General features: G+C 30.0%; 1 protein-coding gene and 1 long non-coding RNA gene across 2 annotated transcripts in view; one reads left to right on the top strand and one right to left on the bottom strand.

Moving 5' to 3' along the window:
- The window catches only part of LOC139096280 (uncharacterized), a 44,241-nt gene that overhangs the window by 2,123 nt on the left and 15,008 nt on the right, over positions 1-27,110 (top strand). Inside the window, exons 4-5 of the mRNA XM_070647975.1 lie at positions 29-629; positions 26,702-26,919. Of these exons, the coding sequence (XP_070504076.1) occupies positions 29-629; positions 26,702-26,919 (819 nt within the window). The remainder of the gene's footprint in view (positions 1-28; positions 630-26,701; positions 26,920-27,110) is intronic.
- Positions 4,078-6,330, bottom strand: LOC139096282 (uncharacterized). The gene is made up of 3 exons (XR_011544962.1): positions 6,096-6,330; positions 5,751-5,898; positions 4,078-5,678 (listed from the first exon to the last, which is right to left on the bottom strand). It is a non-coding gene; the product is annotated as an uncharacterized lncRNA (long non-coding RNA).

Raw genomic sequence — 27,110 nt, 5'->3', positions numbered from 1 at the left:
CAATGTCATCTAAAATCTTACTTTTTAGGATACTGAACCCACATTTTACTATGGAATTTTTGATGGACATTCAGGCAGTGATGCCGCGACTTATGCAAATTCGCATTTAAACTATAATATTTCTGTTCATCCGAGCTATCCATCAGATATTAAAAAAGCAATGAGTGCCGCTTTTTTAGTCACAGATATAGAGTTTCTAAAAAAGGCTAATGCCGAGAATTTAAATTCTGGTACGACCGCATTGTGTGCAATTTATAGAAAAACACAAAAGAAACTTTACATCGGATGGTGTGGCGATTCGCAGGCCTTAATTGCTAGATTAGGCAATGTTCATCAGATCGTTAGAAAGCATTCACCAGAAGATGCACAAGAAAGAAAACGTATTGAGGATTTGGGTGGTGTTGTTCTTTATTGGAGCAATTCATATCGTGTTAATGGCTCACTGGCTGTCTCGAGAGCAATTGGTGATGCTATGCATAAACCGTTTGTTAGTGCTGAGCCGGAAATTGCTGTCCTTGATTTGGATGGCGAGGAAGACTTCTTTGTTATGGGATGTGACGGTTTATGGGATTCATTGACTGAAGATGACATTGCACTGACTGTTTATAAGCGTCTGAAGGAAAATCCAAGTAAGTTAACTATTAATTACTCCTGCAATTCTTCATATTATTCTCATTTATTTCAACATTTAATTAATCTTTAAAAAAATATATTTTTTTTTGATGGTTCAATGATCAAATTGTAAAATCGAACGATTCATAAAAGTTTATTGCACAATACCGAATCAATTGGAAAGTTTTGATCATGAATTTTATTGCTCAATATTGCGAAAAAAATACCTTTTTCTTTTTTTTGTACACGAAAAATTAGAAAAGTATTTGCTTTATTATCGTGCATTATCGTTCCCAAATTGTTGGCTTCATTGCTTACCTTGAACGAAAACATAACTGGATGACTTGCTTGTATTTTCGGTCAGCTGAGTGGTTCGATTGAGTTCACTCAACTTTACTTTGTAACAGCATGATAATTTCACTATGCTTATTGCTGTTACTGCAAATGCAAATTAATCTATGTAATCCGATGTATATAATATCTAATTCTACCTGTTCATACAGAGCTGATGTCAAATCTTAATTAAAAACAACTTGTCATTGAATAGAATAAAATAGGGATTAATGCTGAAATTTACATATTCATTGGTATGAGACGCGATAGTGATCAGAATCTAGTGGCGATGTCTCAAAAGCTTTATGAATTTTGACTCTGATTTTTGCTATGTTGAGCAATAGGGGAGTGAATGTTCATTTAGAGAAAGTCTTTCATCCCCAATTCGCTCTTTGTTGTGCACCTTTAATTTTCCATAATCATGCACATAACTGACGTTGTCAGTCACAAGTCAGTCTAATTAAAGCTTTAAACGTTCATAATTATTAATCAAACAATTTATTGAAAGGAAGGAAAATGAGAAACAGTCTTGAGAAGCATGAAACCTTATTCAACACAGTGCATTTAATTATAATTAAAATTTATTATTATTCTAATCTCAAATCAACGGAATATAAAAATAAATTGGAAACAAATTAATAAAACTGTAAAAATTAGACCAATTAATAAGCAAGTTTGCAAATGCACTGCTCAATGATTCGATACGAAATTGCATTAAAATGAGTGTAACATAATCATAAACGTTAATGATTAAGCGGCGACGAATGGTATTCAATAATTTTTCATGGGCAGGTGATTTCTCAATTTTAAAAGCGTTATAATAAAGCCACACTTTATACGGTGTATTTTTGCCTCAATCGTTCTGAAATTCTAATTATTCATGTTTTACGTTTATAAAATGATTTCATTTCGTTATTAATACGATTGAGTGACTTATCAAGTGCTCTGCTGCATTTTTTTGTAGCCTTTGATCGTGTTTTAATTTAAATTACCCGGAATAAGGAATTAACTAAATGCAATTGAATATTGTCCTATAAGTACGTGACATATCCTTACACTCAACCATAAAAATAAAACAAATCTCCCTTTTAGTTAGTCATAAAAAGTTTTTCGTTGCTATATACTGTTTTTTTCCCTATTTTTGGTATATAAAATATAAAATGTACAACGAGAAAAACTAACAAGTAATTGTATATATATATGTACACGCAAACGAATGCCTCGTTCGTGGCCGATGACTCATAAGAAATAAAACAACAAAAACAATAAGCAACACAGTTACACACGATATACAGAGACTTTAACGTTCAGCCGGCTTTTTTCGTCGTTGAATAAAAAAATTTTTTTTCTTCTTTTCTTCTTTCTCATATTTTGTCTCGTTCTTGCATGCGCTGTGATACTATGTATTGAGCTAGTCGTCGGTTGCACCGATGATAAATGCACCGGCAATAATATAATATAAAAAAGATTTTCCTCCATTATTCTCTTAAAGTAATTGTAGTTCTGCTCTTATTTTTTTTCACATTGTCATCTTCATTATTATCGATTTTTATCATATAAGAATTTCAACCTGGAGTTCCTTTGCATCTGGGGACTTTTGCATTCAATTACATAGTTTATATTGTTTTTATACAAAGAGAAAAATATGAATTTTAAATTGTCAAGCTACCCGAGTGATATAGATGTGCATTATCGCTCGTTAATGAGGTAATTGAGCGTGATCGTTCGATTATTTGTGCTATAAGGACTTTGCAGTCACCTCTTTTTCTATAAATACTTTCAATGCTTGTTGATAAATTAAAGTGCTTATCATTAAATTCATTATTATGACTGATTCTGCTGCATGTCAATGTATTTAAATTCCCAAAAATTATTCAAATTTAAATGTTAATAAATCTCAATTTTTGACAATTTTGGGAGGAATCCCATTTGAAGGATTAAGTCCTTCCTTACGTTCAACGACCCACATTAATAGAGCTTTATAGAAGCATATTTGTTGGCAAAATATAAAGCATTAAAAAAATATTCCAATTGTTGAAAAAACAGAGAAAAAAACACATGAAAAAAATGAAGTAATAAGAAGAGTACGAACAACAAGAGTAATAATATAGCAGCACAATCCAATTTTTTTTTTCTGTACTCGGATGGAGAAAAATACCACAGTCTAGCTGAAAACGTCGTGCTGTGTAGATCCTCTTTCAGAGAGCTTGTGAAATTAAATAAAATTTTTTGTGTGAAAAATTTAAATTTTTTTCAACCAAAAAAAAAAAGTTTTGAAAATTTAAAAAAAAAAAAATTTTGTGCAATAAAAAAATTTAAATTCGAAACTATTTTGATGATTGTTCCTCATTGTGTGGTACAAGAACAGACATTGCAAATAAAACCAAGCCGATAAGAAGAATAAGAAAAAAAAATTGAATAAAATAAGAAAGGAAACCTTGAAACAAAAGGGAAAAAGAAGTATTAAAATAATATAACGAAAGGTGATTTTTATTCGTAGACGAAGGAGTGTGTGTTGGAAGTAAGCAAGCAAAAAAAAGAGTTATACATAAATCTGGTGTGAAAATTGCTTTTCATTCTTTTCTTCAATAAAATATAAATCAAGAGAATATCAAGAAAAATCCACTTACAATTGAACCTTTTTTTTCTTCTGCCTGAACAAGAGCAATAAGAACGATTTAATAAGTTTTTTTGTTACGGCGATCGAAATAAGGTGTGAGGAGGATTAAGATCCAATCAAGCTTAAGTTAAAAAAATAAGAAAAAAGTCAAAGTTATTGTGAGAAACGAGGCATAGATTGAAGGTAAATTGCTCTTTATTTACTTATTTTTCACTCCTCTACGTCTGGGGGCATTCAAGTCCAATTAACAATTTTTTCGCTATATCATAAAAAATGAGAAAATTTTAATAGTTAATTAAGATGTGAAATGGTTGAAGTAAAAAAGGCCTCAAAATTTTTAATTTCAACTATTAAAAAAATTACTGGAAATAGAATTAAAATTTCTTGGGCTATAAAAATAAAAGATGGTGGAGAAGAAAAAGAATTTTTCCAATTTTATATTTCGACATTTAATTGAAAGTTTCACATTATTCCAGCTGAATGATTTCGCTTATCTTTTCTATAAAAAATAATTTTGCGGTTTTCCATTTTTTCATGTTTGCAAAAATTAGTCTTAATGCCTTTCGTCAGGTTGAACTGTTTGAATGAAAAAATTTCTATTTTTTCTTCTTTTATGCATTTTTTTTTATTTTACAATGAACCCTCACAAGTAAACTAATTGTCGGCTGTTTTAAATCATCATCATCATGATCATCAGTTCGCTTAATGATTTGAAAACAACTCAATGGGTTGATTGTCGTTATGAGGAATTTTTCTAGTTTTTCATTCTCTTTTTTTCTGCGTTTCTTTTTTCTCCTATGAAAAAAAAGTAATGAAGAATTGTAAGATTAAAACTAATTTTGGCAAATTTCCGTTCACTTGATCACAGTACTTTTTCTTTGTATGAGAAGCTCACATTCTTACAATTGTTGATTAATTTTTGCTTTTTTCGAGAGATTTAGCGGGAGAGATTTCTGTATTTTTTCAAAAAATTCTTTCAAACAAAATCTGAGAGATGAGAGATGAAATGTATGAAAAAATCATAAAGTCATGAATCTTTTGCGTCAAGCTTCCGGTGCTCTATTGTTCTCATTACATACAAAGATTCATCTTTGAGAAATTCATTATTTGGTGTGGAATAATAGCACGCTGGGCTCAAAGGTTTCACTTAGTCAATCTTCTTCATTTTTCAATCATCATTTAAAAGCAAATATTAAGCATGTTTAATTTATGTTGTGCGATTTGCTCAAAGCGTGATTTCAATTAAATCTGTTTAAAATTATTCATTCTTTCCCTCTTTTCTTATGCTTGCTTAAGAAAGGTTTGAAACTTCTTCTTTTTTTGTTACTATCACTCTGACTTCATTGCAAAATATGTGCAGTTCGGTGACCTCGATTTAATGGTAAAATGTGAAAATCAATAATGCTCCTTTCCTCCTCGGATTTTATATTCGTGTGTTCATGCGTCTGTATGTTCAATAGAAATTTTTCCACAATTTTAAACAATTTTTTTTGGCCAATAAAATAATTTAATTGGATATCGTTTTTAAGTTGATTAAGGTGGAAAAAGCAAGCCCGAATAATCCGAAAAACCGTAAATCATAAGCCCACCTTGAAACATTGGGTGAAATGACTTTGTTGCATGTCTGTTTACCCATTTGCGATAATTTAATTTGAACTTGATTTTCATTTTGATTATTGATGTCTATTATGGCATAAATGGTATTCATATGGTATTAAATTAGAGAGCAAAAATAAGTGACACGAGGGAAGAGAATGTAGCTTTTTTGAAACTCAGACTGATAAAAAATGATGCAATATTTTATTTAAACGACTGTACATTATCATACATGAGCTCATCTATTTACTCATTCTTATTTTTATTTATACGTGTGTTTTTATTCGTTTCTGAATTGGCGATTCTGTGCGAAATTTTTGTGGTGCGCAAATGATTACAGATGAGAAAGCATTTGATGACTTACATATTATGAAATTTGTAATGTCGAATATCAGTATTACACGTTAATCTTAATCATACTTGACTATCAGCATATTCATAGTACTACGAAAATGATTTCATATTATATGCAGCTGCACTGATGATAAATATTCAAAATCATACATCTGGGATATGACTAAAAATGGATAAAAAGCTTTTTGAATAAACTAAAATGCGTTAATTCGTCCATCAACAGTAATTTCCGTACCTGCTTCAATATACAATTTATAACATTTTTTTCTACTCTCCATTCACCTCTATTAAGTATGTATCTCTTACTGTGTGTGTACTTTTTGCGATCGTTCAAACTCAATTAAAATAAACGAAATGGAACAATAATTTTTCCTCCATCTGTGCTGAAAAAATATATATTTATTTGGAAACTAAGTATTGTATTAAGTATAAAAAGAGGCTTATTTTGCACTTTTTTATAAGTTTGTTAAATTTAAACAAAAAAATTCTTCTATGAAACTGAAAAAATATTTTCTTTCTTGTCATTCCAATGGTTTTTCTCGTCATGGTATGATTCAAATTGGTGATTAATCTAAATTACCTTCCATAATGTCTATTTTTGTGTGATGAATTACAGCGATGATGATGATGATGATCGTAAGCGATCGCGAAAGATTCATAAGTATAATGAAGTTGAAGAACAAAATAATTTACATAGCTTGAAATTTTCGAAATTCTTGCAATGTTTAATGAAGTTAATTAAACTTGGAACTTCTTCTTATTTTATTCATAAAGTAGAAATGAAAGAAATTCTTCGAGAGGAAATTGGGATTAAATTTTTGTTCTTCTCGCTCGTTCTTGTTAAATTATGAAAAAAAAAAGGTTTTGAGCATGTGCATCGTGAAAGAAAATTGAAAATCGCATCAGCAATGATGGTAGGAAGTCGCATGAAAAGAAAAACTCTACAGATTGTACATTAAAGAAACTTCAGCATTTTGAATGCAATATGATGACGACGATGTTGGTGATGACATTGCAGGAGATGGGAAAATAGCAAGTTGGAAAATTGGGAGGGTTGAATGGATTTTTGGAGCGCAGAGGGAAATTTAGCATGGTTGAGTCAGTTTGCAGCAATCCTCTGGAGTCGAGTGGGCCATACAAAATCCAAATCGATATCGTACCTTAATTTGCAGTTAATTTGGGGTTAGTTGGATTCGTGAAGCACCTAAAGATTAAGGACGTTCAAAATTTTATGAAGAATTGAGGATCAGAAAAGCTTGAATATTGATCAAACACTTAGGCACTCTACTAAGTACTTTAAGCTTTGTGTGGTCGATTAATGGCTTGAAGTTTCTAGAATATCGATAATTTGCATGAATCTCAACAACTTAAATCTCATTAAATACGAAATTTATGATGACTCATTCAGACACAAGGACAGATTATTCACAATCCAATATAGTCACTGACTAATAATGTGAAAGAGTTTTACAGAGTTTTATTTTAATTTAAGAAGAAAGCGATACTTTTTTTTCATAAGAAGATTTCTGTTTCTGTTTCCATTTTTGCATTCAGCTTACTTTATACTTTTTTTTTGTCCTTGTATGGATAATGGTACAATAAAATTTTATGAAATTTCACTTGGAAATATTTTTACTTTATGCAATCATTCGAAAATAAGCTTTATGTGCATTATTCATGCAAGACATTTATTAATTTTTATTTTTGAAAAACCCACTTTTTTGCTGTCTTCTCGACAGTTCTTTCACTCTTATTACTTCAAAAATAAATATTATATTTAAGTTTTTTTTTACTCCTTCATTTTATGAATATTTAATATTGAGGAAGAAAAAGAAATAACTGCTGACACATGTGAATTTATACATTCAAATCACACAAATGTGATGAATATTATTATTGTTTTTATAGAAAACATTTTGAGCCATTTATAAAAGTGTGCGTGTTTTTGAACGGATACCATTTGATGAGATTATGACTCACCGAATGGGGCTTGTCGACATTTCTCCAAAAAACAGTAAAGTCATGACAAAGAATTTCTCAAACTAATAAAATGAAAATCATGCAAATGTCGTATGATGTTCAAATCAAATAAAGAAATAAAAATGTATATAGAATTGAAAAGTTATGTATCTGCCGTGGGGTGAAATCTGTCTGGAATGGAATGAATGTGATGCTATTAAAAAACTGCATTTATGGGTGGGAGAATGAAGATGAAATTGCAATGGAATTCTACAAGATTTAAAAATATCCAAAAAAATTATTCCTTTTTTCTTCATTTTCGTATGTAAATCGCTTTATTTATTATTATTGAGCACAGTCGTATTTACACATGAGAATTTTATCTCACATTCTCGATCAACTGGCTTGATAAAATTGCATGAAAATGAAGTAAAAATGTAGGGAAAAAAATTCAGAAAACGTAAGAACTAAAAATTATAGGGGTTGCTGTTGTAATCCATGAATATAAAATTTTGTGTCATCAGGATGTTTTTAACCTTCTTTTATGGCTTCACGTATTCGTCATTTTGCCTTCCTGCTTTCGCTTTAATATGAATTTCGTCTAACCCTGAACACTTGCATTTTTATTATATAACTCTTCTTATCTTTTTCCTTCCTCAATACCTCTTCGTCTTCCTTTCTAGATTGTTTTGTCGCTTTTATGTGTATGTGTGTTGTTGCTTATTCAATTTGTACAGTGGATTTTAATTTTAGAAAATGACAATTTCTGTGAATCATGAGAGAATTGAGTCTTACTTTATGTAATTCCGAGAATCTAAACATGCACATCATCATAATCATCAAAATTTGAATCATGGGTTATTAAAAGTCACTGACTCTCAAACTTCTTTTTCACATCATTAAACATTCTAGAAATTAACGCCTGAAAGCTTCTTAAAATGATTTGCATAACAAGCACAGACAAAATTCCAACAGAATCCGATCAACGCTCTACTCATCCACCTACAATAACTTCTTAACTTATCTTTTCTTCTATTTCAGTAGCAAGAATCCCCCCATTCACAGTAATTCCTTCTACTTCACTTCCACTGTCTCTATGTGATCGATCGATGGAATGACAATGTGTGTGCATGTGTCTTCGTCTCAACTCAATTATCATTTTTAAAACCTTCTTGTACAGTTTATTTATTTTGTGTTTTTTTTGTTGTTCTGCTGAAGAATGACTGGAGTTGAATAACGATGAGACAAACGAAGAAGGTTTATTGAATGAATGTCGATATAGACTTGCCATATTTAAAAAATAAAACTTTTTATTTCTTATTGCTTCATGTGTAGATTTTTTTTATCGGTATTTCGCCATATATAGAATATTATTTAAACGCATACTGTTGAGTTTTTGTCAACCGGCCGGTAAAAAAGACGATGATAAAAAAGAAATAATTTGAATTTAAATTGAAAATGAACTACGCTTGCCATATTTTATAGAATAGTAAGAAGTACTTTTAGTTTTGTTAAAAATAAAGAATGATGTGCTGTGTGCTTTACTGATGACAAAAAAGATTGTGATGAAAATGAATGAATAATGTGTTATGGTGATATATATAGCACGTATTCATACATTCATATTATCTATTTTCCAGACGATTTCTTTTTGATTAATTGCACTCGTGCAAAGAGAATTGACTATTTTTAGTAGCAAAAAAGGAGATTTTTTTAGCCTTGCCTGCCCCACTCTCACTTAACTCAATGCAGATACTTTTATTGCAGAGTGACTATTAATCACTTGCTTGCAATCTTTTCTTCTCAAAAATATCTTTACTTAATTTCTTTAATTCTGCTACTGAATCCGATTGTTTAATTGAATCTGAAATAGCACACACAAGCTTTTCATAAAAAACGTTTATGTCTGTATGTTAAAACCCATAAAATTTCGCTGTTAATTGAACTCATTTTCCATTTTTAAATCATAAAATTGTCTGAACTGGAGAAGAAAAATAAGAAAAGAATTAAAACAATCATATCTCAGAAATAGAAATATATTGCTTAATGGATTTAACAGCTATCTCGACAAACTCTCGCTTTTTCTACCCCCGCCATATTCATTTATGTACAATAATTCATTTTATTTAATTGATTGTAAATAAAATAAGTGAAATATAAATATTATATCGTCAAAAAAAGAAGAGACTATTACTACACAATAGACATAAATCAAATATCAAATTATCATCGATGGAGAAAAAAAAATGAATTAAATCAGAAGAAGAAATATAACATAAATTGATCACTTTGGAAATAGACAAACTATTACTTAATCTTAATTCTACAAAGTGATTGATTTACAGTCAATCTCCATTTTGAGACATTTGAGAATATTCAAATTCATCTATTCGATTAAGTCATTCTTTCGGTATTGATTTTGCAAGAGGTGCTATATTTACCTCGGCAGTTGCTTTATGAACTCTCTTATTTTGCAAAACGCGTGATCATAAAGAAAAAGAAGCTAAAGTATCATGAAATATTAACTTGATAATCACTTATCGATGACTCAATACACGATGTTGTATTTTTAAACCGAGACGAGAATATATTTCGAGAACTTTTAATCTAAAATTCAAATTTTTAGTGGTATATTTATGTATTCGCTTATGTGACTTGACTAAACAATCAGGAAATTTATTATTGATGACAAAATTTAGATTGTGGACAGTTTTATTGTCCTCAGTGACCAAAAATGTTGCATACGGAAAATAAATTTAGAAATCAGATAATAATTGAATTTTAAATTGCTGCAATAAAGATTGATAAGGCATCAATGTAATGAATATTAGAAATCAAAACGTTTATTAGGAATGACTAATCACATATTGTGATTTATTACCTCTAAGACAATTTACAATTTTATTAGCTTTTCCTCGTTTGTCGCGGTTAATTAAGTTATAGAGTTACATACAATACGATTTTTCAATTAATGGTTAATTGCTTAATTCTTCCTGTTTAGATAAATAAATCATTTAATTTTTAAAAAAGGCTTGGAAATATGTTGTTCTATTAATGGCGCCCTTATGAAAGTTATAATGATGACTAAAGTATGTTCTATGTAATTTTAAAGACGACAACAATAGTACGACAGTAAATTAAATATTGCGAATGAGAAGGAAGGAACATTTGATTTAAACAATTGATCATTAAAAATTTGAAAATTAATATGCGTATAGTTTAATTATCGCACTATTCATAGATAAACGTCAAGTCGCTATTTTTTAAATTATTCATTCGCCTTTTTGATTCAAGTCAATTTCATACAAATATGGAAGTAGACAATCATCATCATCATCATGCCTATTCTGTGACGAAAACAGCATTGTAAATTACTTGATTTCCATGTACAAGCAAACAATTTCTGCTCACATTTAAATTGGTGCTTAATGATTCAAATGCAATTTTCATTTTTTTTAATACAAAATGTATCTAGCGACTGGCATGAGGAGATCATCGTACGAAAATAACTGCACACAAAATAAAAAATCTCCCAACATTCCATTCAATCCGAATTCGATTTGCACGAACGATAAAAAATAGAAATAAAAAAAAGAGGAGAAATAAAAAACACAAATTGGAGAGAAAGTTCTCATCTTCAATGTTTCACGAATATAAGTACAGGAAAAATGATTCATGTAAATCCATCCTATGCAAAGCGTGAATTTCTAGCCTCTATTCGAATGGAAATTTGTAATTGCAAAAATTTTTCAAAAAAATCTTTTTCTTCAATTCTTCTCTATTGCAAAATATATTTCACACTACAAATGAGTAAAGGTATTGTTTTGTGAAGCATACAAAAAAAGTTTCAAAAAAAAAATCACGTACATTGACCGCTACATTAACACAAAAAATTATTGTATAAATGCGAGCTTATTTTATATACAATAAGATAGCTAGTGACTAACAATTACGGTACATCATGACAAAAAAATTTCATTTTAATATTCTCTCTTGCTTCAACTTCAATTTCGTGCTAATACAAAGTCACATAAAGGAGTGTACTATGCATTGTAAAAAATTTGATGGAATCAAAATTTTGATTTAAAAAGTCCAAAAGTTGGTTCTTGATGAGGATTCAGAAATTGGGTTGATATTGGATTTTGGTTGCAAATCGTTAAATTGTAGCTGAGAGTTTACTTACTTTGCTGGCCGTTCAAACCAGTTGTGATCCATTACCTCCCTCAGATGTTGCCTGGATACCGTTTGCCAATTTCCAATTCCAAATCGAATACTGTCTCTATCAACAACTTCCCTCCATATGATCTCAGAGATCAAAAACCAAAATGATCACGGACATAATGACAAAGCTAACGTATCCAACCAATTTCCGTACCATAAGATCCCACAAGATGATGATGCCGTAATAATAATTCGAATTGAATAAATTATAATGAGTATAATTGCCTGGAAAATTGAGCACTATCTCACTATCATATTAGGTAGATGTGGTGTATAACATTTGGCATCTTGTGGTTATTTCCTTCAGCAATTCATTGCTCTTCTCAACATGTTTCGTATGCAAGCCATTTTGCAATAAGCCACAGATAATATTTCACTAGACGTTTAAATAATTTTATAATAAATTCTTAATATCTCGTAATTTATTATTTTCATACTTAATAAAGTTACCACGATATAAAAAAAGGCAGGTACGGTGTGCAGTGAAATAAGTAAAACTTATTATGAAAATTCTTCTAGTTTCATGGGAGAATATTTTTTTATATACAAATACTAATTAGACAACAAAATACCTTGTTTGACTCTTCGTTTAAAATAAGTGCTGGAACCGTTATCAGAAATTTTTGGATTAAAAGCCGTCTCAGAATTGACTGTATTGTTGTTGTTGGCTCTACGAGTCTTAAGAATAAGTATGCGAATTATAAAAATAGAGCGATAAAAATTTTCTACTTCCCTGACTTCATCGTCAGTTTATTCAACAGTACGGAATAAGATAGGCAATTGTCTACTTCCAGCATTGCCTAACACTTCATCTTATTTACTTCATTCTGATGTTAAGTCATCAAAGATATTTTTTGATGTTTTTGTATTTGGCTACTCAAAAAGTCTAAATAATGAAATAAGAGGAAGGAAATACAGACTTCAGATTTTTTTGATTGTATGTACTTATTCATTATTTGCATAAAGCACCACCATTGTTCTGTCATCATTTGTTGTTATGATACATTTTCGTGAATAAAATGAATCATTGCATGGTTTGGTGCATCAAAATAGAGTTTAAGTGGTGCCATAATAATAATCACACCAGATACCTTTTGTATTCTCGCGCTTTATATGTACACTTTCAAAAAGCGTTGAACAGGGTAATGAGTGGAATTAATGATGCGTTTTTATTTTGCTATTTTATCTTCAACATCCATATATACATTCTGTTGCTATTATATTTTAGCTATGTGTGTGCTGATGTAATTGTGGGGATTAAAATTTTGTTTTTAAACAATTCAATCAGACATGCATGAAGACAAATTTTCTATTCAAGGAAACTTCATTGTTGCTTGTTTAAATTCAGTCTGCTCAAGGATATGTTGGAGGAAGAAAAAGGGGAGATAACGAAATTGAATACTTAACATTCATGACAACAATATATGATAAGTGAAATTTTCTTCTAGGGTTTACATAAATAGAATTATGCTTATCGTTTTGTTCTCGGCTCATGATGGCGGTTTGGGGGTCTTAAAATACAGTAATGTAAAGATTTCTATCTTGAAGGACTATCCTCGAGGTTTTTGCCTTAACAGAAAGCAGTACTCATATTTCAAGGCTGAGGATTAAATCTTCTTCGTCCTCGTAATTAAAATAAATCATTCCCAACCACGCATTAAAGAAAGGTTGGTTTCATAATGAAAAATTTGAGTATATAACCCTCTAAAAATCAGCCTTACTTCATCTTATTCTATCGTGCTATGAGATTAACATGTTTAATTTGATTATGATTCGTGTCATGTATACATTTTTAAAGTAACTAAAAGGCAGTGCTTGCTTAAAGGTAGTATAATAGCAAAATAGTGATGAGAATAAGAAGTAGTAAAATTAATAAATTCTGTTATAATCTACATATAAGATGTTTTGAATGTTTCGTGGCAATTTTTCTTTTTTTCGCCGCTCTTCTTTTTCCTTCTCTTAATTTCCAAATAAAGCTACTTTCGTGGATCTTGTTAACTAGTTGGAAAAAAATTGTTATTCAAACATGCATCACATGCATGTGGGTTTTTCTTTCTTTCTTTCTTTGTACTTTTCATCATGTTTTTTTAATTTAACTAAGAGCGGACTAGGAGAGAAAAGACTTGCGTGATTCAAATCTTTCAATCCAAAAAAGCGAACAACAAAGGAGAAATAATATTAAAATGCTAATGTTTATTGAAGGTCTGCACCACTTTTCATTTAATCTAATTTATATATTCACTATTATTAAAACAAAATGTTAAGCAGAAAATTGAAAAATAATAATAATAATTGAAAGATTTATACATTGAAATAATGAACAATTATTCGTGATACGGCTTTCTTTCATCATGATCATCACTGCCATTTCCTGCAAATATTTAAACTTCTAAAATGTCAATGTAAAAGAACTGTCGACAATTACGGTGGATTTCTTACGATTCTACTTTCATTGTTGATTTAATGAAAAATATGGGCGTGTAGTTGTCTGATTTCTTTACGAGCTGCTATATTAACAACAAAGTAATAAAACGAAGCAACATTTAATTTAGAAGAGAATTCAACGAAAAGAGTTGAGCTACAAAAATATTTCCACTGAGTTAGTACTTTTTAAACTTTTTATTTTGTTTAATTAAATTAATTGTTAATGACGACGTCGTATGACGTTAAAAAAGTAATAAATTTTGATGCATTTTAAGTGTCTTTCGACAAGGTGACCGCTTTATCACGAAAAGCATACATTAACCGAATTATTTTTAATTAGTTTCAACAGAAATCGCGTTCTGTGTTTGCTTCATGTGTGAATGGTTGAGAATTGCTAATGTCCCAGAAGGTCACAAGCTGATTTCTGTTTCGTTTTTGTTCCTAAAAGGGAAAGTTATTGTTCATATTTTGTCTGACTATACTTCTGCTGAAAAATCTCACGGTAATTCAGTTTCCTATATTATTAGTTTTTAAAGATGGTTCATTCGTGTATTGTCTATGTCAAATCATGAAGCTATAAGCAACATTGTATGGATTTATATTTCTAATGATTTTCATCCAATTAAGTAATTTTCTCGAAAAAAAATTGAATGCGTTCAACCTAATTCACTTTTGATGATGCTTTGAACTTATATTTCTCGTTCATTTATTATTATTTTATTTTGATAGCAACAAGCAAACTTTCACAAAAAATAAAATAAAAGAGCACCAGTCGAGATATGAAATATGAAGTAAGGCGCGGATCATTCAAATTATTTAATGCTCTCTTGCTTTAATTTAAGCATTTATCAAATGAAATGAAATGGCTCCAGACACTCAATGTTAATTAAAATTCCACTCGTTCGTGAAAAAAAAAATAGCTGAATAATTTAAAGAAGAAACTTCATAATATGTGTTCTACATAAAACGGTATCATGCAGATACTAATAAAACAATAGAAGCAGAAAAATGGTTGGATGTAAGAGGAAAAATAAAGTAAAAAAAAATCAATGAACTTAAAAATACCGTCTGCTTAATAATAATGTAAAGACACAGCAAAAAAATAATGCTAAAATAAATTGAGGCGACACAATGAGTCATTTAATAGCTTCAATGTTTTATCTATCAACCTGTGTGTTTTTTGCAATAAATATTCCTTAGTTTCCCATTGGCTTTTAATAAGGAAATATGGTTTTTTGACTGGAAATGAATAGAAATTTTGTTAGTCACCATGTCAGAAAATAATAAGAAGGGTCGATATAGTGGAATAATAAGTTAATGTAACCAAGAGGGTGATGAACAAGTTGTTGTTTCCCTCCTCGGTCGAAACCCAAATTTGTAGAATATTTTTGGGGTTTCATAGAAAGGAAATTCTATACTGCAGCACATTTTTATGCTTTAAGAAAATGGAAAAAGTTGTTAAATAGAAACCACGTGAGTTGAAAGCAAATACATGCACGCACATTCTAGTCTGTTCAAGAAAAAAACAAACATCGAATGTAGCAAAATTGCACATGATGACGCCATAAATATGTATGTACATCTCAATTTTTATCTTCATCTCGGCTGCAATTGTTCCACTGGGATTTCAAAAAGATGAAGCAATTTTGAGGGAAAGAAAAGAAAAAATAACCGAAAATAATCATTGGATGTAAAAGAAAACCGCCGCTACCAAACATTCATTAAGCCAAAATCCCATCAAAAAAAATGTATATCCAGTTGTAATTTAAGGAAATAAAATTTACGATCAACTTTAATTATAACCATAGAGAATCGTATAAAAAATTTAAATTTTTTGAGAGTTTCTTGCTCATTGTTAAAATATTTTTTAGTTCTGTGGATCTAATTGCAAAAAAATAAATTTAACAAAAAGTTGTTGTCGTGCAGCAAAACTCTGTACTTTGTACTGTAAAATAACACAACAAAATTGCAAGTGGCAATGAGAGAATTTAGAGCTTGAAAAACAAATAAGAAAAAATTATATGTTCTGGTTGAGGAAGTTTAACTGAACATGCTTCTTGCCATATTTTCTTTTACACTAATTCTTTTTTTTTTTTGCTACTGAATTTTTACATTATGTGACAAAATGTAGGTAAAATGTTGAAAGAAAAGAAATCATTGAAGCGATTCGAGTCACATGCAGTGAGCATTCTCATGTCTGATTGTGCAAAACCAATTTTTAATAGCTTTCAATGTTCTTTCTGACTGATCCATGATGAAATCTGCTTATGGATTTTTCACATCGAATCGTTTTATGGCTGTAAGTCAGAGAAGGCTATTTAAAGCTGTCTAGGGATTATAACTTGATACTTGTTTAAATTTAAATTGCTGAAAAACCCACAAAATTCAACCCTGTTTAACATTTATTGTATAAGACATAAAACTTATTGCTTAAAATAATTCACCATAATAATTTTTTATTCATTTTTCCAAAGCGATTTATTTTTATGTTAATTGATATATATTTTTTTTTCCATGTTAAACCATAAAAATTAATTATTTTACGACTACCAATGTTCAATTGAATTACTTGCAATTTGTATTGTCCCAAATACAGTAAAATAAACATGAAAATCCTCAAATTTACAGTTATAAGTGGCTCTAACCATATCATGGTGATGATCATGTGTTTGACATTAAACACATGGAAATGAGGCACAATAACAATGAAATGAAATATTGAATACAGCTTATGTTTTTCAATAAAAAATACATAAGAATTACTTCGATGAATTCATAATATTCAGTAGAAGTCAGTAGTAAATTTTGCTTTCGAGATCATTCACCTCTTGATGGATTATGAGTTTCTTTTGTTTCTTTCTTGAGTTCTTCATCAACATTTTTATATATTTTCGTTTTTTTTAACTGCAACTTTAAAAGTAAAAAGAAGTCACTTAATACTGAAATAAGAAGAAATTTTTTTCAATTTCCTTTGAATTATTTTATTTCTTCAGTTCTGTAAAATGAAAAATGAAAGAGTGTTTGCATGAAGTAACAATTTTTAAAAGTGCTAAAATGTCTCATATTTATATTCATACATATGTGACACTATAACAACTTCTAAAAATGATGTTGTGAATTACTCTCCACGAAGAATGATGCGAAAAGAGCATAAGGCAACAGGAAAAAGTTATTGAAGTGTAGTGAGGAGAGTCATTAATTATTTTCGCTTATAAGAAATTCTTTGAGAGCAAAATAACAAGTTGAGAAGCTTGAGATGAATGTCTGAGGAGCGACTTTGATAATTGGATGGCTAAAAAGGTCGAAATATCCCTCAGAGCTTTCAAATGACACTGATTGTGAGATTTTGGAATCATCCCAAATTCTCAATGATTTCACAAATGATTCACATTTTGGATTACATCCAATCTAAAGGATGACTCAATATTAAAGACAAAGTCAATGAAACATGCACACTTGCTTTAATACAATTTGTGCTAAAAAAGACATAATTGTTTACGACAGATGACATCATCATACATGCTGGTTGCAAGCTATTACCCTCGGGTTGGTGACTTAAAAAATTATTTATTGTGTATAATAACACCAAAGAGAATTTTTTTAAAAATATAGTAAAATATGGAAAAAATAAGTAAAAAAAATTTTAATATTTCCTCTAATAATTACGCGAAAATGAAATGTAAAATGAATGGAATATTTTATTTCTTCTATCGTATGTAAGGCTTGACAAATCACGAGTGTTCACAGAGTGGAAATTTGTTAGTCAACATCAAAGGGGTCAATATGCTGATATGAATGACTGACTATATCTACCCTAAATCCATCTCACATAAGCAAGACATGAAACACATTTTTCAATAGTTTTTATTTTGTTTATTTTTTTGAGTCATTTAATGACACGAGCGAGAATGATTATTTAAAAAATTCAAGCACATATGTGTTAGTCGTCTTTTTCGGCAAATGGATAAGACTGTTCTTCCAACTCTTAAATACAAGATACATACATTAAAAAAATTTTGCTTCTATTTTTAGATTATTCCACTTTTTTTTCACACACAAAATAAATGAATTTCATTACTTTATGGAGTCGTTTATTTTCATACATATTTGAAATTTTTATATGTCTGAGAGGCAAAATGCGAGGCAAGAGGATGAAATATAAAATTTAAAGTAAATTCACCTTGTAGAGTGTTTATATGATGTGCAGCTGTTAATGTATCTGCAAACAATACACATTTACTCATGCATTTTGCGAACAATTCTCAACATTTATAAAAAAATATTTTTTATCTCATCTCCAAAAATGTATCATTGCACTGTTAGTCACTTGAAAGTTGAAAGGAGGAAAAAGCAAAACTTTTCTTTTATGCATGTTTAATATTCCATGTATATACAGCTTGGCACCGACATATGCTGCATTTTTTATCATAGAAAGATAAAGTTTTTAGGAGAAAAAAGCTACACGACTGTTGTACTTCTAATAATATTATAGCCATCATAATTCTTCAGTATGTGTACTTATTTTCTAATTGAAATATTCATAAAAATGAAGAAGAAAGTCAAAATGGAACGTGTGGTAATATCCTTACCCTCTAAATTTCTAAATGTATACTTTTAAGGCACGAAACAAGATAAAATAACATATTATTATAATTTATATTTTCTCTACTTCAAATGTACCAAGTTTCTTTTAACCTACATCAAAATTATCATTTCTTTGAAAGACCTTAAAAAAATACAAATTTTGGGGCACGTGCTGATAAAATTACTTGTTACCTTCTTGTGTTTCTCGTTCTTATTACACACAAAACTATTTGCATAAAGCATACTACATTATACGACCAAAAAAAGAAATGTAACACACGAGACATGGGCGTTATGATATTCGTGAAATATATTAGAGGAGTATAAAGAAGGATTTGATGATTACATGATGTATGGTCGTAACTAATTTAATAAAAAACCACGGTCTGTGAACGCCCATATTATTAGAACAGCGAATAATTCATTTCGGCAATTTCTACTGTTACTGGGTTATATGTATTGCCGAGTAACTGATTCATCTATTAATATTGTAATTGTTTATTTTAAGATATCTAATTAATGATCGAAACATATAATTAATGGCTTTTTATAAACAATTACAATCCTACTGGAAAGAGAATATGAATGTGATGAGCTAGTGATGAGTTTTTTAGCATACATAATCTGACTCAATTTTTTTTTGGAGTTATTGTAATACAATAATATGTTTCTGACACTAAAAAAAAAATAATACAAAATTCTACTTAATTAAAGCAGTCAGCGATGTTACATGATTTAAGCAAGTATGATGTTAGTCATAAACAATATAAAATTCATGAGCATACAATCTTCTCTTCATTCATCTAGTTTTCAACTTTTACAATGGAAGAATAAATCATTTAATCTAACGCCTTTTCGTTTCAAAACATTTCAGAACCTCTAATTGAACGAATTTAAAAATGAAAAAGGAAAAAACGTTTAAGACTAAATTAACCACAAACAAAAGGCCAAACACTTAAGAATGAATGGCTTATTTTATTGTACAATGCAAGCACTTGAAAGAAATGAGAGAAAGACAGTGCTAAGTTTAAGTTTCCGGTGTAGTTTCGCTCTAATTAAAAAGAAGAAAACAAGAATGAGAGTAAAGGAAGGAGAAAGAGGCAAAAAACGATAATATGACATACACGATCGATATATAATTAAATTAAAAGATACTAATGAGAGATACATACTTGCCATTTTTAGAGAAAAAACTAAAAAATCCCACACATAAGTCTGTCATAAACAATTAATTGTTTTTTTTTAGTCTGTTGTGTATCGTCTTTCCCGTCGTGATACACTTAATGTATATTTGAAATGATATTACACACCTTAGAATGCCACACGTGAATTATATTCACTGTTAATTACAGCATGAAATATGAAAGCACTTACTTTATAATCCACTTTATAATATACGATCGTACATATATAAGTTATGGTCAGGGTCAGCAAAAATGATGAGATGATTAACAGAAACAAATTGAGAATTACTCGTAGTATAATTCCGATGCGAAATGAAAATATCTGAAGCATTTACATTTCTTACTCATAAAATATTTTTCATTTTAATGAAAATTGAAACCACGACATTTTCCATTTCCTCAGCTTTCACTTGAATCAATGCCAAAGACGAATTCTTCTTACATTTCTTTCGAAAATAATATGTATCAGATGATGACTTGTGTATACCATACACTTGTGATGAAATATTGTTTTTTTCAATGGCTGAATGAGTGGCTGTGAAAAATTGCATTTGCCTTTAAATTTAGAATAATTTTTTTTTGAAAACGATGAGTTAATGGGCATTTTGTATATCTATGACGTTAGTGATGATATAAACAAATTACTCTTACATGCGTCAGAAGATTAATGTGTTCTATCCATTTAAATGATAGTAAGAATCCCTTAGATATTCAAATTTAATAGAACTAGATGGCTTCAGGCTGTCCCAGTTTAGATTTGTTTGATTTGTAAAAACAAAAAATCAAATTAGCAGACAACTACTTAATTATCAGCTTGGTATTTCAAATACTGACATCATTCATTGATAATTATAGCCAAGAGACTTTCATGGTAGCCATTGGCGACTGTGTGGCTAAAAACCTCATACTTGTTAAGATAATGAAGAGAACAAACAGACCGTGATGGACTTTTGGCAATAGATTGAACATGTACAAAAAATATCTCAGAGGTTAATGACAATACAGAGATTTTCCCCAATATGAATAATACCTTTTTGAACGTCATCAGAACTTGCGCGTGTGACCTATAAATTTTTAAATATTATTCAAAATGGATAAACCCGTGAAAAATTTAATTATGCATAAAATTTATGGCTGTAAATCAGCGGGCAAAACATGAAATATAATAAAATTTAAAATATTTATGTTAGCTACTGGATATTGTTTAGATATAAATATCGAATGACAATCGGGTGTTAATCATGTGTATTTTAAATATTTATATCATTCAAATTTTATTCGCAGTAAATTAATTGACGCTAAAATTTGCTTTTTGCGTCGATTTTATTTTTTGCATATATTGTCTAGTTAATACACAGATAGTAGAATTACTATGACAGTATCATATCCGAAACATTTGTTTTATTAATATATTATCACCAAACAAACAAGCAAAAAATTTCGCTATCTATGTGGTTGATCCTGCATACTAAGCCATGATATAAAAATTGTAATAAAATCCATGGATTAACATCGACAAAAAACTGTATAAAATGCAAAATTAACACGTGCGATGATGATGAGACGTGCGAAAATTGGAGTTCTTTTTTTGTGCCGGCTGAAAATAAGTACTCTGGTTTATCTGTCTGTGAATCAAAAAATCCAATGCGATTAATTAAGATTTTTAATTGAATCCATCAACTCATGCTCTAAATTTCTACTTTTCCATCTCTGTCTATCTCACAATTAATTGTTGCTGATGACTTACATACATGAATTTATATGAGCGAAACAAATTTCATTTAATAGGATTTTCTATAAATGCTGATTAAATGAAATGATTGCCACGCATAAAAATTATTATTATTCATTTCTTTCATACATACATGCAGAACATTGATGATTCAGAAAGGATTTATTAAGAATTTTACTTTTCTTCTGATGCCATTTTTCACAGCACGAAATTCAATTTAAATCCATCTATTCATAAATTTCTTTTTATAAATTTTCATGAACAGCCGAACCCAATAAATCATTACGTCAGCTTGCTCTCTTTCTTCGCAGAGGAGAGCAGCAAAAAGTGATGCACCAACCCATTTCATGTAGCAACAATGGAATATAAAATTATTAAAGGCACTTTACATACATAATTGTTATAAATAATAACATTTTTTTATTCGTCTCCTCATTTCTCGTTTTGTAGTCTCTCTAGATTAAATATCACGATATGAATGACTGAAAAACAAAAAAACTCAATTTTTTTTCTACATTTCCCTTTAAACTTTGTTAAAAACTCGTAAATCTTAATTGTTGTCATGTACGTATTTAAAAGTGTTTAATTCAAACATATGCTTTTAAGAAATTAAAAGTAATTCAAATCTTTTATTAAACCTACTCAACATGTCGTGGATTTTTTTTCAGTTTGCAACAATATATTTTCTATTTTCTATTAATATTCGAGAATAAATTTGGATTTCGATACACTTTAAGTTTCGTTCTATTCTAATAATGTATATGCCACTAAAACTAATTAGTTATTACTGAAATAATATGCATAAAAATTCCTAAAATGGCATTATTGGTTGGAAATCTCGGGGTAAGATTGGTTGAGACTTGATTGGTAAGATTGGCTGTCTCTGTAATGGCATTATTGGTTGGAATTGTTGTGGTAAAATTGGTTGTGATTTGAATGGCAATATTGGCTGTGAGTTAATTGGCAAAATTGGCTGTGATTGATGAGGTAAGATGGGTTGTGACTTGATTGGCATTATCGGCTGTCTTTGTAATGGAAGAATTGGTTGGAAATTTCGTGGTCTTCGAGAACGATGTGGATAATCTTCTATATTTCTTGTTTTGGTTTCTTCATCATCATCATCATCTACATGTTCAAAAGTGAATGCACTATCCTTTTCTGCTGGAATAATTGGAATAGGTCCAATTGGTCGAATTGGTAATCCTTCTGGAAATAATTCACGAATAACTTGAAGTCTTTCCTCATCGGTCATGTCATCAAATAAAGTTGAATAATCAGTTGATGATTTACGAATTGGAAGTGGCTTAATTGGCTGAGGCATACGGTCACGGGCAACTGGGTCAACTGGTCTTGTTCTTCCATTATCACTTGCTGGTTGAATCATTGCATTTTCCAATTCTTGTAAAGGCTTGATTGGTTGGAAGTTACCGTCAATTGGATAGAGAATTCTATCAACTTCTGGTAATGGAGCTGGCTGAGCAACTGCACTTTCCAATTCTCTTATAGGCTTGATTGGCTGGAAATTACCGTCAATTGGATAAAGAATTCTGTCAACTTCTGGTAATGGAGCTGGTTGAGCAACCCATTCAATAGGTCTTGTCATTCTAGGTTTTTCTGGTTTTGGGAAAGGACGAGAATTCCAGTTATTATGAATACTTCCGATATTATCTCTTGGTGCACTAGGGTCCCCTGGTCTTGGGAATGGCATATTAATTGGACGGGTATTTGGAATATCATTTAAGTTGATAAATTCAGGTAGTGGTCTTATTGCTTGAAATGATCGACCAGAATGATGTCTAGTCTCTCCATCTTTTCTGATACTTCTTCTAAATTCTTCACGTTCTTCTGGTGTCATTGCTTCCATTTTTTCGTGTAATTCTTTCATTTTTTGTTCATCAAAATGATGTTTCATATGTTGATGCTCAGGCATTTCTCTTGGGAATCTGTGGACATAATCTGGTTTTGTGTGTTCAAAGTCTTTGCGTTTATTATTGCGTACTTCTTCGCGTTCTTCTGGTGTCATTGAGTTCCACTTTTCATGAATTTCCTTTAACTTTTCATCATCAAATGGATGAACATTTTCTACATGACCGGCTGGAACTGGTCGTGGAAAACTATTATGCTCAGGCGTATCTCTTCTGAATCTATGGACATAATCAGGTTTTGTGTGTTCAAAATCTTTGCGTTTATTGTTGCGAACTTCTTCACGTTCTTCTGGTGTCATTGAGTTCCACTTTTCATGAATTTCCTTTAACTTTTCATCATCAAATGGATGAACATTTTCTACATGACCTGCTGGAACTGGTCGTGGAAATCGTACACCAAAAAGATAATTTATCATTGAATTTCTTTCCTCTTGCGAAAGTGCATGGAATTTCTCAACTGCACTCATTAATTCAGACATTTTTATCGGTTCAAGTGGAATTCTCATATCTCCATGCATAATGTATTTATGAGGACTGGAAAATATTCTTTCCATTTCCTGATAAAAATCCTGTTTAGCTTGGTCACCAAGGAAAAATCCATTTATGGCTGCAATAGCCATAAAAAATATAATCAACGGTTTCATAATTCACTTATTGTTTACTTCTTTTTTTTTTATTTTTGTCAAAGTTATTATTTCTGTATTTCTTGTCTGATTCACTCTTCTCTTTTCAATTGTTCTTGATTACTAATGATTTCTGTATGGTAGCTGTCTTATTTTATACTCAATTTAAACTTTGTGACAATAAACACAACAGAAATGAGTAATTGTATCATCAAAAGTAATATGACAGCGACTGTAATGAATTGACGCAAACTGATAACATTGGACATTATGAGCATTGAGATAAAAAATGAAGCTCGAAAAAGTAATAAGAGAACATTCATGAAGAAAATATCGCGAAGGTTGTTTATTGTTTTCGATTTAAAGTCTGGGTTCTGGTAAGAAAAGAAAAAAAAACTATATTTTAAGTAGAATTAGTAAGCACTTAAAATGCCGGCAGATACCGGTTGTTATTATTTTCAAGAAATGTGTGTATCATGTATGTTGGGCGTTCAAGTATGTGTTTATTACTTCTTCATAACGAATGTCTCATGATCATTTTTATTAAATCAACATAACGAGAATCGATTGAAGTTGAATCCCACGCATTAATTTCTTTTTTTTTATTATTAATGCATATTTTCGCTTTCAATATTGTACTAATGAAGTCGGCTTGGAGAGAAAATAATAAAAAATCAGCCATGACATCCTACGGGGCATGATTAAGACTATTTATTAAAGTTGCGCAACTCTTATTTTTTGGGGCATTGAATTAACAAGTTCTCTTCAATCGGCAATATCTAGAGTGAGGCTTGTTTTTCGTCAATTGCTGTTAATTATGCTTATTAATTCCAGATCTTTTGCTCGGATAAACTAGTCTGGGGAGGATAAATTTAAACTTTCTATAAATTCTCAGTGGTGATTGATGACACGAGAAAAATAATTAATTTTGAAAAAAGAAGTAAAATTCCTTGATTAAATATGTACACCCGTTAATCTTGGTTTAATAGCAGACTATTAATCCGACTACTGTTTAAACAATTATTCTTTCTGTTTTTCTCATGAATGGAAGGCAATGACTAAGTATAAATATATGCTTAAGGGCTTCGAGGCGTGCAAGTTCATTAAAATTCAATTTTCGAATATTCATTAAATAGACTTCATGTGACGCCTTCTTAAAATAAGATCGCAGAGTGGGTATTCTTCTAGAAATAATAAAATAAACAATTTATCCCTAAAATAGATTGTGGATCTTAATTGACAACTGATTGTATTATCTTCAATAAATCACCTTGTCAGGAAGAGAATCACCTTGATGAATTGTTGTTGAGACATTCTTTGAATTTGGCAAAATCTCAAAAAAATCATCGGAACTCGTTGTTTTTTAAGTCTCGCGTAAGATAAACAAACAGGTCAACAATATTTATTTCAAAGTGATTCCCAATAACACTCGTCATTCAATGTTATTCATGAAAATATTATTGTACAAATTCGCCATTCTTATCACAATCGAACAACCATTATGTTTCATTGTTATGTTATCATAAAAGTCTTGTTGTCTGACTGAACGTGATAAGAAATAACCAAAGCTGTTGCTCAATATTCGAAAGCTTCACAATTAAATTTTTAAAAATTGTTTCAGTCTATTTTTCATGACTTTTCATTAATTCATTGAGAGAAATTTTATTTTTTCTTTCTAACAATTGTAAAAATTTAGATCATAGAAATAAGAAGAGATTATTGCTACTACGCGAGCAAAAAAAATTGGAATGAAAGAAAAGTTTAATGAACTTAAAAAATGTACAATTTTGCAAAAAATAAATTTTTAACAGATTTTTTCTCTTCGGTTCCGCGAGAGAGACGCAAATATTTAGTGAAAAAATTATTATTTATATTTTTGCACATTGTCAAAACATGAAATCAAGCAAATAATGAATGCAAAAAAAAAGAAGAATGAATAGGTTGAATATCCGAAAGCATTTAGGTATCAACAAAACGCTTATAATGAAGTGAAAAGAATTCTTTATTACCAGCATCCAACAGTTATATTCTCCCATTTCACCCATCGGCAGTATTAGCCAAGCATTCAAATCAAACTGTTGTTTTTTTACCATTGAATATAATTTCGGTATTTTTGTGTTGTTGTTCAAAGTCAATCCCTCGTTTTCTTTTCATTTCAAATCCATCCATCCATCTATTTATCTATACATTTCTCTAAGTTGCTTAAAAAACTCCACCCGTTTTATTTTTCAATTGTTCAATAACTGTTTTACGTAAATTTTTACATGAAGCAGACCATTCATGCTTTTTAAAACATTACATGCTTCTTTGAATGTTGAAAGTAAGAAACCAAAAATTCTACTTGTGCATTTTACCATCAAATCAATTTTTATATTTTTTTTTGTGTTTTCGTTATTGCTGAGAGAAGTGAAAATAGAAGAAGTAGTTAAAAAATTTATAATCCATAAAAAATTACAATTCTTTTCATTCATAGAATGTCTAGTGAAAGAAGAAATTGATAATATTATATATTATTTTTTTGTATATAATTGCAGATAATTACCGTACAATTGCATCGGAATTGTGTTCACTTGCCAAATCACAGGGATCACGAGACAATATATCAGTTATTGTTGTCTACTTGAAAGAACCCGAACTTATAGCAACTCAAAGCTGGCCATCAGAAATAACACAAAATAAAGACATAATGGCAGATATATTCAACCCAGAACTACAAACTATTGGAGAAAAAGTTGACACTCGTGGAAATTCGGTAAGTAAAAACATAAAAATTCTCATACCATGTCGATTAAAACTGTAACAAATTTGACCTTCTCTCGCGTTAAATCTATAACATGGAAGAAGTTGATTGTATCATGGATTTAATGCTGTTTTCATTCTTTTTGTTCTGTGAAATAAAAAAAATGAATTTTTAATAATGAGCACCGACAATAATAATGAATA

This window comes from Chironomus tepperi, unplaced genomic scaffold, assembly GCF_022539635.2.
Source record: "Chironomus tepperi strain 1889 unplaced genomic scaffold, CSIRO-AGI_Ctep_v1 contig_382, whole genome shotgun sequence".
NCBI classification, from domain to species: domain Eukaryota; kingdom Metazoa; phylum Arthropoda; class Insecta; order Diptera; family Chironomidae; genus Chironomus; species Chironomus tepperi.
The sequence above is the reverse complement of the archived record's forward strand: the minus strand, read 5'-3'. Positions and strand labels throughout refer to the sequence as shown.